Source organism: Lynx rufus, unplaced genomic scaffold (assembly GCF_022079265.1).
Source record: "Lynx rufus isolate CCGP_SWC_20201006 ecotype Redwood Valley unplaced genomic scaffold, mLynRuf1.p SCAF_5, whole genome shotgun sequence".
NCBI lineage: Eukaryota > Metazoa > Chordata > Mammalia > Carnivora > Felidae > Lynx > Lynx rufus.
The window spans coordinates 14,291,154-14,304,805 of record NW_025814867.1 but is presented as its reverse complement, the minus strand read 5'-3'; the positions used below and the strand labels follow the sequence as shown (position 1 = coordinate 14,304,805).

Sequence of the window (13,652 nt, the reverse complement as noted above, 5' to 3'; positions counted from 1 at the left end):
AACAGCCAAGTTGTGAATGCAAAGGAAGAGTTTTTGAAGGAAATCAAAAATGCTACTCTATTGAACACATGAATGATAAGAAAATAAAACAGTCTTATTGCTGATATGTAGAAAGTTTAGTGCTCTGGATAGAAGATCAAAGCAATCATAACATTCCCTTAAGCCAAAGCCTAATCCAGGCCCTGTCTTCAATTCTACAAAGGCTGGAGAGGTGAGGAAGCTATAGAGGAAACAGTTGAAACTAGCAGAGATTGGTTCATAAGGTTGAAGGAAAGAAGGTATCTTTATAACATAAAATTGCAAGGTAAAGCAGTAAGTGCTGATGTAGAAGCCATAGCAAGTTATCTAAAAGATCTAGCTAGCATAATTTATGAAGGTGGCTCCATTAAGCAACTGATTTTCGCTATAGATGAAATAGCCTTATATATAGTGGAAGAAGATGCCATCTAGGACTTTCATAGCTGGAGAGAGGTCAGTGCCTGGCTTCAAACCTTCAAAGGGTAGGCTGACTCTCTTCTTAGGGGCTATTGTACCTGGTGGCTTTCCAATGTTGAAGCCAATGTTCACTTACCAGTCTAAAAATTCTAGGGCCCTTAAGAATTATGCTAAATTATCTGCTCTGCCTGTGCTCTATAAATGGAACAACAAAGCCTGGATGACAGCACATCTATTTACAATATGTTTTACTGAATATTTGAAGCCCACTGTTGAGACCTACTGCTCAGAAAAAATGATTCCTTTTAAAATATTACTGCTCATTGACAATGAATACAGTCACCCAAGAGCTATAATGGAGGTGTACGATGACAGTAATGTTGATTTCACGCCTGCTAATTCAACATCCGTTCTGTAGCCCATGGGTCAAGGAGTAATTTCAACTTTCAAGTCTTATTATTTAAGATATGCATTTCAAAAGGCTATCGTTGCCATAGAGGGTGATTCCTCTGATGGATCTGGGCAAAGTAAATTGAAAACCTTTTGGGAAAGATTTACCATTCTAAATGTCATTAAGAACATTTGTGATTTATGGGAAGAGGTCAAAATATCAACATTAACAGGAGTTTGGAAGAAGTTGATTATAATCCTCATGGGTGACACTGAGTTATTCAAGACCTCACTGGGGAAAGTCACTGCAGATATAGTGGAAATAGCAAAAGAACTAGAATTAGAAGTGGAGCCTGAAGGTGGGACTGAATTGCTGTAATCTCATGATAAAACTTGAACAATTGAGGAGTTGCTTGTTATGGATGAGCAGAGAAACTGGTTTCTTGAGATGGAATCTACTCCTGGCATAGATGCTGTGAAGATTGTTGAAATGATGACAAAGGATTTAGAATAGTACATAAATGTAGCTGATAAAGCAGTGGCAGGGTTTGAGAGGATTGACTCCAATTTTGAAAGTTCCGTTATGGGTAAAATGCTATCAAACAGCATCACATACTACAGAGAAATTGTTTGTGAAAGGAAGAGTCAATTGATGTGGCAAACTTCATTGTTGCCTTATTTTAAGAAATTGCCACAGCCATCTCAGCCTTCAACAGTCACTATTGTGATCAGTCTGCAGCCGTCAACATTGAGGCAAGACCCTCCACCAGGAAAAAGATGAGGTTTCACTGAAAAGTCAGGTGATGATTAGCATTTTTTACCAATAAAGTGTTTTTTTAATGTTTATTTATTTTGAGAGGGGGTAGCATGCATGTGCGCATGCAAGTGGGAGAGGGGCAGAGAGAGAGGGAGAGAGAGAATCCCAAGAAGTCTCCACCCTGTCAGCGCAGACCCCTATGTGGGACTCGCTCATGAACTGTCAGATCATTATCCAAAACCAAGTCGGGTGCTTAAGAGACACCCAGGTGTCCCTAAAGTGTATTTTAATTAAGGTATGTACATTGTTTTCATAGGCATAATGTTCTTGTATGCTTAATAGACTACAGTATAGTGTAAATATAATTTTTACATGCACTGGGAAACCAAAAAATTAATTTGACTCACTTCATTGCAATATTCACTTTGTTGCGGTGGTCTAGAACTGAACCTATAATATCTTCAAGGTAGGCCTGTATGTCAATTCTGGGAAGTCTTCCTTAGAGACTCTATGTTATCCTAACATTCCTCTTGCTTTAGGAAAAACTATGTGCAAATAGGAATTGTTTGCAACTGACTTGGATTCTTAGAATATCAAGATAGAGATGAAATAATCTAATTTACTGGTACCATTTAATCAGATAAACAACTGTGACATAAGTGCTGCTTTTCATGGGGGTCTTTGAGTCTCTAGACACCCTGTTTTTTTTTTGTTTTTTTTTGTTTTTTTTTGTTTTAATTTTTTTTTCAACGTTTATTTATTTTTGGGACAGAGAGAGACAGAGCATGAACGGGGGAGGGGCAGAGAGAGAGGGAGACACAGAGTCGGAAACAGGCTCCAGGCTCTGAGCCATCAGCCCAGAGCCCGACGCGGGGCTCGAACTCACGGACCGCGAGATGGTGACCTGGCTGAAGTCGGACGCTTAACCGACTGCGCCACCCAGGCGCCCCTAGACACCCTGTTTTTATTGGCTTTTAGTATTCTTAATCTCTTTATAGATATAATTGAAATCTTTCCTATTTTTTTAAAAACCATAGTGAATTTATGTGTTATATCCCAGCTATAGATAGTCAAAAACTATTAAAAAAATTAAGTCCAAGACTTTAAAAATTGTCAGTGAAGTGGCTAGTTTCTTGAAGTATGCTGTTACTTGTATCCTCAGCCAGGATTGGGAGGTGTTAATAGAAAGTCTTTCATGCCTTCTATTTAAGGTGGTCTAGTGGTCAACTTCTATTTTTAGGGAAAATATTCTCCTGTGTCTCAGCTCACTGCTTGAGTACACACTCCAGTGTTTTCTCTGCTAAGCCCCTCAAAGCAGAGAAATCCTCAGTACTTTAGTGAGAACTTAGACATGGCTAAAGATAGTGCAGGGGACAGCAAGATATTTATAAATCATATTGCCAAGGACTGATCTCTGATATTGTCCAAATCTTGCAGGAATACTGAACTCTAGTGAGAGTGACTGGACTGGAACATATGGTAATTGACTGACATTTATGTAAGAAGCACTAGATTTGTATTCTATTAAAATCGTGTTTAAAATAGAGCTAGAAAATGATTATTTAACTTTCCCCCTTTTCAAAGAAGATTGAAAAACAATCATTATCTAGGTCTGAAGACTTAACTTTATTATTTGTACTCTCCAGATACTCAGATTAAGTAATAACCACCACTTACAATGCTGCATAAAACTGGTTTTCATCCTTATTCCAAGCATACTTTCCCAGTAGATTTTCCAAAGGGAAATGAGAATATTGGCATTTCCTTCTATATGATAACTTTTGACAAGGAGTTTGTGTACATTATTCAAGGCACAGATTCATGTTTGGAAATTCTGTCAAAGTAAGCATCTCTTTAGTGATCATTGATAATTAATGGAAGGTTACAAAACATATTTATGTCTTCTATGAGCATAAAATGCTGAATCAAAATTCTATGTCCTCAGATTTAACACAGCTAACAAACTTGTTCTTCTTAAAAATAAAATGATTTTCATTTAGATGAATAGTGATTTAAGGAAATGGACAATGTCAAGTCACTTTATGAAGATTATATAAATCTGATGTAAACACAGTTCCTATGGATTATCTGATCTTGGCAATTAGAGGCACTTCTATCACTTGCAATTCAAGCCAGTAATCCTAATTATCATTATATATATGTACACACACACACACACACACACACACGTTTTTTCGCAGTAAATGGCATTTGCCCTCTTTATGTATGTCTCTTGTTTTTTTTAGATCTAACAAGAAAACAATTAATACTTGCTTTGGTTTCCTTATAATCAATGACAATATATAACATATTTGTATGGATGGGTGTGGGCTAGATAGACTAATGCCTGAAAAACTCCAGTTTGCATACAAGTCATCTGAATAGCTTATTTAAATATGGATTTCTGGACCCCACAGTAGGCCTAGGATGGACATAAGAATTTGCATGTCTAACAAACTCTCAGTTGTTGCTGATTCTCACATGGTGGTCCTGACTCTGAATAGCCTGGGGCTCAACGACATAGGAGAATCAGCAGTGTAACACAGGAAGAGAAGTGGAAGGGGTGGAATAGATAAAGATTATAGTATCTACTTGTGGGTGAATAGCAGCCCCCAAAAGTATCAGGAACCTCAGAATGTGACCTTATTTGGAATAAGGATCATTGCAGATGTAATTAAGGTAAGGATTTTTATATGAAATCATCCTGAATTAGGTGAATCCTAACCCAATGAAATTGTCCTTAAGGGTCTGTCCAGGGGCACCTGGGTGGCTCAGTCAGTTATGCATCTGACTGTTGATTTCAGTTCAAGTCATGATCTCCTGATTCGTGGGATCAAACTCCATATTGGGCTCTGTGCTGACAGTGTGGAGCTTGCTTGGGATTCTCTATCTCTCTGTCTCTGCCCCTCCCCTCCTCATTCTCTCTCTCTCTCTCTCTCTCTCTCTCTCTCTCTCTCTCAAAATAAATAAACATTTTTTTTTCAAACACACACACACAAAAGAGTCTGTCCATAAGAGACATACTTCTATCCTACAGCCCTATAACAAAATCAATTTCTGATGCTTTACCAAGTTCATGGTAATTTGTTATGGCAACCTTGGGGAACGAATGGACCATAAGTCCAACCATACCCAAGTGCTAATAAGTTCCATTTGTCATATGCTTTAAGGAAAAAGGATAGAATTCTGACACTAATCCAGTGGAGTAGTCTAATAGGTTAAACAAACAATGATCAAACATAGACTAATTGTTGAGTACTGTTAGATACTTTCTGGCATGGTATTTAATTTCATCTTACCCCTAAATGCTCTGAGGTATTTATTTATTTATTTATTTATTTATTTATTTATTTATTTAAGCAGTAGTTGTAAAAGAATATCCTGAAATGCAGAATAGCCATTTAGTTGGAAAATATTTGTTAAGTGTCGACTTCATACCAGGCTCTTGCTAGATATTCCAGTGGTCAGTGACTTACCAAAAGTGATACAGGTAATAAGTACCAGGGATTAAATTCAAATCATGATCCTGTCATTCCAAATTTAGTGTTCTTCTCCATCACGTCATATTTTATCAAAGCCCTGGAGCAGGAAAGCACAGGACATTTGGTGATACTGACTAGTTCATTTTGGCTACTGTGGAATATTTAACAAAGCAGGAAGGAATTTATTATCTCTAACAGAAATCTTCCTGATTTATGGTAGCTATTTAACAGTATTTCTTTCTATTAATACCTATGAAATAGTTTGTACTTTGTTACCTTAATCTTATTTCCCCGTGTAGCAACGCTTTCACTTTAAACTCAAATATGCACATAATTTAAGCTGATCCTTAATAATGAGTTAAAAATAATAGCTGTACATTGTCTTTATAGAGATGTAGATCAATGATTTAGACAATCTAGTTCCATATACCTTTTTACCTTATTTACTTTCATATATATATAAAACAAATGGTGGAAAAAATATTTGAATATTAACTTGAGGTTGAAGATCACAAAAAAACACCTATTTTTTTGGCATCATAATAATATGAATTCCCTGAGTGTTTTTTTACAAACTTCCCTTGAATGATTATTAAGGTATTTAAGCTATTTAATAATGTTTTGAGAGTTAATAAATTCAACCTTCATCTCATTATAGTTAATGCGTTTGAACATAGCAATATGAATGGCACTCTGCTAGCTGCTAAACATTTAGTATGTTAGAAAAAAAAAAATCCCACCCTTGCAGTGTGGATACTTAATTCAAGATCGGTAAAATTAAGATCAGTGTAACTATGAAAGATTTAGACAAAATGGGCTGAGACACTGCTCACTTTAGCAGGTAAAAGTGAAAAGACAAATAAAAGAAGGTAACAAACATAGAGGTGAGAGTGGCATTGAGGTTCTGTCTTAGGAAATGAGGGTGAATCGTACGAATTCGTTAAAAGCCTAAATCGACAAACAGGACAGTTCAGAATGGACGGGAACACTGACACTGTATTCTCCTTGTGATATTTGTGTTTATTGTATCTCTGTCTGAACACTTACTCATTCATTTGTTCCACGAACACTTTATCTGCACCTGTGGCATGCAGGGTATGGCATGGAGACAAATGTACTACCAAGTGAGAAGCTAAGTCACATATACCAGTGACTAAAATATGAGACAAGAACTCTGACCTAAATGACATAGATCATAACTCTTATCACAGAAAGGTTTATGGGACAGTATAAATTCTTCTACATCTATGAATTGATTACAAATTTTATTCACTTATCTTTTGGGGTTTGATTTCTTAATGTATTTTAGTCAGTGAATATGGCTCTAAAACAGCGGTTACTATTTTTGAGGCTTCCTTTGTGACCTAGGAGGTGGTCAAATTTGTAAATGTTTCAAGCTTGAAAACAATATGTATTCTTTAATTATTCAGTGCCAGTTTCTATATGTGTTTATTAGATTCAACTTATTACTTGTATTGTTGAATTCTCCTGTTTCTTTGCTAATTTTTTTGCTTTATAAGTTTTTTATGGGAAGTAAATAAAAATATCCCATTTTAACTGTAAATTTATCAGTTTCTACTTGTAATTCTTTTCTGTTTTGCTTTATGTATTTTAAGGCTAAGATTTTATGTATAGACAGGTCAGAACTGTTATACTTTCTAGGTGGATTGTTTCTTTTTGCATTAGGTAATAGCTTTTTTTTATCTCTGATTATGCTTTCTTCTAACAGTAATATTGCTACATTGGGTTCCTTTTGCTAGTCATTGATATATTCTATCTCTTTACTTTCCATTTTTCCATGTCACCAAGTTTTTGAAAAAATTATACCTTTATTGAGATGTAATTTAGTCACTCTTTTTAAGTATACAATTCAGTGGTTTTTAGTATAATCACAGTTTTGCAACCAAGACCACTTTATAATTTTAGAACATTTTTTCATCACCCTAAAAGAAAACCTCATACCCATTGGCAGTCACTGCCCATTTCCCACCTTTTCCTAGTCCCTGGAAACTACTAATCTTTCTCTGTCTCTATGGATTTGCCTATTTATGGACATTTTGGATAAATGGAATCCTACAACATGTGGTCTTTGGTTCTGACTTTTTTCACTTTCGCTGAGCAAAATGGTTTCAAGATTCACCCATGTTTAGTATTTTTCAGTATAATTAGTCATTGTTTTTAAAGGTTAAATAATATTCCATTGTATGGATAGATCACATATCATCTCTCCATTGATAGTTGTTTCTACTTTTTGACTATTATGAATAATTATGTTGTGAACATTTATGTACATTTTCTTGTATGGACATAATAGTTTTGTTTCTTTTGGGTACATACCTAGGAATGGAATTGCTGAATCACATAGCAATTCTACATTTAGCATCTTGAAGAACTATCAAGTTATATTCCAGGGTGGCTCCACCATTTCACCTTCCCTTCAACAATGTAGGGAGGTTCCAATTTCTCCACATCCTTCATCTCATCTTTGCTTAGACATTAAAATCCCAAGCCCTTTTGGCCCTATCCTGGTATATACTTTTGGTAGGCCTTCACCATGTCAGTTCCTATCTATAGTTTTGCATTCCACATGTTTCTGGCATCTGAATAGTTCTTTCTTTTTTAAAGGTCATGTATGTATAAAAATGTAAAGATTGTTTTACTTTGTATTATTATGTGTCTGTGAAGTGAGGAAGGGAAGTAGATGTGGGAGATGGGAATTCATATTGGATTAGTCTACCATTCCTGGAAGTTGAGAAGATTGGTGTAATTGTAGTGACTATGAGGTGGTTGACTTAGAGTTATAGGTGTGGTTGAGACCTACAGGTCAGAGTTTTTCTTCTGGACTAAATTACTTGGGCCATTTGGACTCATTATCTTACTGAACTCATCTAGTCTCATTTGAACTAATTCATCCTTTTGTTGTTATTTTATAGATGCAAGTTTCCAGAAACACTACTGGCAAAAAGAAACCAAAATTTAGAAGAAGGATAAGGTATGGTTTTTTTTTTTAATTGAAAAGTATTGTGATGAAATTGAAGTGTGTGTAATAGATTTAATTATTATGACATTTACCCCTGATTCTTGATTCTTTTTCTCTAGGGAAGCATTAAAATTTTCTAAAAGAATTAAGGTGATAAGTAATAGTCTTAGAAGTATGGAGAAAGCTTTATGTTTATATAAATATGTTGAACCAGAACAGTATAAGATTAATATCATGTGAGCAACCATATGAGAAGCAGGTGTTTAGTTTAAAATAGTGCAAACAAGAAACAGGCCTTTATAATGAATTGATAAGCCACCAATGACAAGTTTTAGTGTTTATCACTGAACCAACCATACAGTTTATTTTTTTGATGAATGATAATTAGTGCTGTATTAAGAGTAGTCCTGCTCAAAGACAAATACTGGCTCTGATATGATAGTCCTCCTCTTATTCTTTGTCCTTTTTCAGAGGATGAGTAATTACCTTTTTTTAAAAAGACTTACTGCCTTATCTTAGTTATATTTCACAGTAACCTCATCAAATAGGTAGGGGGTATGTTATAATCATCTCTATTTAAAAGATGAAAACTTTATGACTTAGAGAAATTAGGTGGCTTTCTCAAGATCTTATGGTTAGAGAAAATACATTTGAACAAATGTTCTCTAACTCTAAATCAGTGACACAGGTAGTGGAAAAAGCATGGATTTTGCAGTCTGAAAGAATTTAGCCCTGTCATGTTCAACCATTACCTACATTGTCAAATTTCTCAATTTTGCAGAGCCTCAGTTTCTTTATAAAATGAGAGCAGCAATTACTTAGTAGGTTTTCGGGGTGAGAATTACATAAAAAAGCCTATGTAAGGTACTTGGTAGATCATTAGTGCTTTTCACCTAGTGAGGGCTCAGATCAATATTATTCCCCTTTGGTTTTTCACTGCATCATGCTGCCTTACTGTATTAAAAAAACCAAGGAAAATTACCTCAAGATAAAGAAATATATTCATAATTTCCAATGATCAATGAATATACATAAATGGCCATTTAAATATACGTGATTAATCTTTTGAAACTAATTCTGTCAAATCCTTTTTCTAGGAAACCTATTTTAAAATACTCTTTCGAAAATGTTTGTCCAGATGACGCCATGTCAAAGGAAAATGTGGGTATGTAAGGCCTGTCCTGCTTCTGGTTCTTATACCTCTAATTCTACCGAATGTAGTTGCCGTTCTTTGAAGAAAAAAAATGTTGTGCATATGTACATATAAGAGAACTCTTAGTGAGTCATTTTGGTATTAATTTTCATACTAGGTATTTGGGTTGTCTTTGGGTTTCTATTCTCTTGCATTAAATTTGGCTCTGTCATGTATTTAATTTCTTTTAAAAATAAAGCACCAGCAGTTGTGGGAGGAAATACCTACATCAATACATTAAAATTCAGACCTCCCCATTCCAAAATTATTGGGGGCCTAGGGGTGCCAATGGGAGAGAAAGAAGAAAAGCAGCAGCTTGGGGCTTCCAGCTGAATTAATTGCCATTGGTATTAGAACACAGTAGGGTGAATGTGGGGAGAAAGTTTAAGTTTTCAAAACCACTTTACTCTTCCTTCATTTTTGTTAGTCTTGAAAAGTAGGCAAATGCTTATTTGCAAGATGGAACTTTGGCAGCCACGCAAAGAGGTTTCAAAGCCCATTAAACCCCAAGAAGTTACCCGCACCATACTCCCTCTCCTTTGTGGCCACCCCCAGGTCCTATGGCACTGCCTTTCAAATGGCTAAATCAGCCATTCATTTTTAGTCTTATCAAAAGAAAGGAAAGCAGTCAGAAGAAGGTCAGAGTGGTTATTTTTTTAAAAATCCTTTTGTTCCTGTCCTAAACCACCACAAAATTCGGTTGTTTCTATCTCTTCTTAAATGTATTCCGCTGCTGCTTTCCTGCTAACTCAGGTGCCTTTTCTTGGCCAAGTTGTCCCTTTGCCTCCCATGATTAGTTCAGATATTGCTGTGGAAAGGCAAAAGTCTGCTCATCCCTGGACTGAGTTCCCACTAGGAGACCTTGGCACTGCAGCTGAGGGCTCCAATGCTGGGATCCTTTCCCCCTCTGACTCAAATGGGCTACCTTGGAAGAAACCCCAGGACATCACAGCCATGACTCCATTGACTGGAAATCACTCTTCTGTGTAAATGGGTGAATACATCTCCATGGATATCCACTGATACCCTTTTAGGAGTCTCACATTCTGAATGGCTCTCAAGTCTCAGTAGTTAATTGTTCAGACCGTGAACCTGATCTGTGTCTTACTCCTTCTTCACATTTTGAACAACTAAAAAACAGAAATATCTAGTTTACTGTGTTCTTTGCAAGAGCTGACTACTTCTGGAAAGAGTGGTTCTTCTTCAGTAAATTAACCCTCCTCAGTTTTTTTACCCCTACTCATATTTCCATGGATCCCTTGATCTAAGTCTCTGATATCACTCCTTTTCTTCTTAGCCTGAGGTAGGATCAGTCCTTGATCAAGTGAAAATTCTACCGTCTTCTTCTTGAATGTCTGCCCCACTTTTTGAAGCCACTTTCCTTACATTCCCAAGTGCTAAAGTCTCCTAGCAGCCTACTACCCAGATTTGCTGTTCCTTTCTAATTTTTAAGCTCTACCCATTTCTTTTCTCTGTCCTTTAGTTAGAGATCAGGAGGAGAGCTAACTAAGTGCTACTTTACCTGTCCAAGTATCAGTTGCTTCATCTGTAATAAAGACATGCAGTAGAAGCCCTCTTATCCAACAAGGAGAGAATTTCTGGAAATTAATAGAAAAAAAATTGAATAGAAATTAATAGAAAATTAATAGAAATCATTAAATATTTTAAACTGTAGCCCATGGCTATATAGATTTAATCTAAGAAATAACTACTTGTGGAGCATATCTATGTTTTGGGGAAAATTAGTACCAGGAATATTATGTACTATATTTGTATTGTCCCTATAACTCTTTTTTTTTTCAGTGTTTAGGGACAAGAAAATTCATCTATAATACCAACACCTGTATCAATTACTCTGTGTCTTCACTGTTCTAAACACTGTGAATATATTAGTTTATTTAGCCCTCACAAGAGCTATATAAGATAAACAGTTAGATATTATTATATCCCCCATTTTATCAATGGGGAAACTAAGGCACTTAAGAGGTTATATGGTTTTTCTCAGTCACTGTCTTCCTTTTTTTAATGTTTATTTATTTTTAGAGAGAGAGAGACAGGATATGAGTGAGGGAGGGACAGAGAGAGAGGGAGACAGAATCCGAAGTAGGCTCCAGGCTCTGAGCTGTCAGCACAGAGCCCAGTGCAGGGCTTGAATCCAGGAGCCGTAAGATAATGACCTGAGCGAAGTCGGAGGCTTAACCGACTGAGCCACCCAGGTGCTCTTGTCACATATCTTCTTAAAATTAATCAAACTGTGGCAGCTGTTTCCTTGGTTGCTTTGAGTATCAGGAAACTTAAAGCGAAATACAGGGGGGTTGGGCACAGTACTGGTAGTTGACCTAGGCACTTTTAAAATCTCATTATTGCCCTTTGTATCCCCCTTAATGAATTGGTTTTGATTTCTTTTGGTCTTTTGGTTTTAGTCATTTGTTTTGTTGTATCATTGTTTTTTGTTAGAAAATACCTCCTTTATTCTTGGGTAGTAAACAGTCTATAAAAGTTTAAAAAAAGATTGGCAGATTACCCCAGACCAACTGATAATCTATGACACTCATTATTAAATTAGCAAAGGATGTGTTCATCAACCACCTGAGATAGATAAGCATGGAAAAAGATGGTTAATCTAGGAAAGGTCTGGATCATGGGGTGAGCCCCAGGGGAGCATGAAGACCTTAGGGGCTGGGGCTGGGAGGTAGAAGGGGGACAGGGAGACAAGTGATTTTTTGCTGCTCAGGACAAACTTTGCCCACCTACTCTTGGTTTGGAGTCAGCTTTAGCCTCTAGGGTAAAAGGTGGGGTTGGCCCACATGCCCCTTTCCTAGAAAGCTCCTTGCCTCCTATTTCTGTTTGTGTCTCCAGGAATGGTGCTCTCTTCTTCATTACATTCTAACTTGTATTGTACTCATCTCTACATTTAAATTGTAAGCACACAAGAGGAGTGTTTGTGGTTATTTAATAACAAAACAAAACCAAGTACTTTTTCCTCCTCCTCAGCCTCCTTCTGTAAGAATGTTTTCAAAATTTCAATATTGAAATGACCCTGCAAATTTATTTCAGATGATATTTTTCAATACCAGCTTTGGGGTATGTAAGGAAATAAACAGCTTCTTTAAACATTTAGTAGAAAAATACAGATTGGAGAAAACCCCATAAGTATACCTTGAAGGCTTTTAAAATAGTGACTGATTTATTTAAGAGACAAACAGTAAGCTATTTCTTATCAGGAATGGAAAAACTACACAGATTATTTAATAAAAATTCATTTTTAAAATCCAGGTATGGACTTCAGTATAAGAGATATATTTTTCTTACCTTTTTAAAAAAAACTTTTTCTGAGTGATGGAATAACTGTAATGCTACCACTTTACTCTAAACAGCAAATTGAAACAAGTCAGGGAAACCACAGGATAATCAGTATTGATAGAAGATGATTGGTCATGCAATCAGCAAAGGCATTCATTCTGCCTCTATCTTTGGAGGATATCATTGGCCAATTTTGATAACCTAGTTTGTACATTACGGTAACTGCTATTTCTTGAGAATTATTTTTGAATTCTGTCAGTTTACAATATAGAAATACCTATTTAGAAAAGCAAACCTCCCATTGCTCTGGAAGCAGAATTTGACATCAATCAAGTTGGTGTTATGAACCCTAGTTGATTTATGAAGTCATCCATTACTTTGTCTACCCTTTGAGCAGAAGGCAGTGTACATATTTTTCCAGATCACTTGAAAACAGAGAGCCTACAATGCCATTTGGCAATGACATTCATTATCATAAATTGATTGTATTTTAGCCTAGCCTTAGAAATATAAAGATGTTTGTGTCCATTTTTCCTTTACAGCATAGCTCAAAATTCATCTTCTCAACAGTGCATTAAATGTCAGTATCAATTTCCATAGACTCAGAATATAAAGTAGGAAAACACAACATCTGTAAGTGGGACTGGAGAATCAGTCTGAAGATAACCACAAGTAGTTGTCTGTTCAGTAACAGGTTACTAGTAAGAAATCTATCATAAAGAGAAGTCAATTCGTTAAACAAAATAGCTTCAATAAAAATGTACATTCCTCTAGAAAATCCTGATTCGGTAAACATGGGTTGCATTCATGTGTTTTTTTAGTAAATTCTCCCAGTGATTCTTATGCCCATCAAATTTTGAATAGCACTGGTTTAGAATGCAATAATTAAAACTGTGTTCTTACGCTTTACCAATTACCACAGAACACATATCTATGTGGACACAACTAACATGTCAGCTACAGTTTTTGTTTTGTTTTTAAACATAGGAACTGATTCTAAGGTGTGCAAATGGCTTATCAGAAAGCTACTTCCAAACTGTTTGTAAAGAAGTCTTCCATAGAGAAAACCTGAGATTGGCTAGGAAGAGATGATGGCCAGGAAGGCTCGTTGGT

At 36.0% G+C, this 13,652-nt stretch overlaps 1 protein-coding gene across 1 annotated transcript in view; it reads left to right on the top strand.

Annotated features, from left to right (window-relative positions):
* The window catches only part of ZCWPW2 (zinc finger CW-type and PWWP domain containing 2), a 144,057-nt gene that overhangs the window by 119,355 nt on the left and 11,050 nt on the right, over positions 1-13,652 (top strand). Inside the window, exons 7-8 of the mRNA XM_047100386.1 lie at positions 7,998-8,056; positions 9,142-9,209. Coding sequence (XP_046956342.1) covers positions 7,998-8,056; positions 9,142-9,209 — 127 coding nt within the window. The remainder of the gene's footprint in view (positions 1-7,997; positions 8,057-9,141; positions 9,210-13,652) is intronic.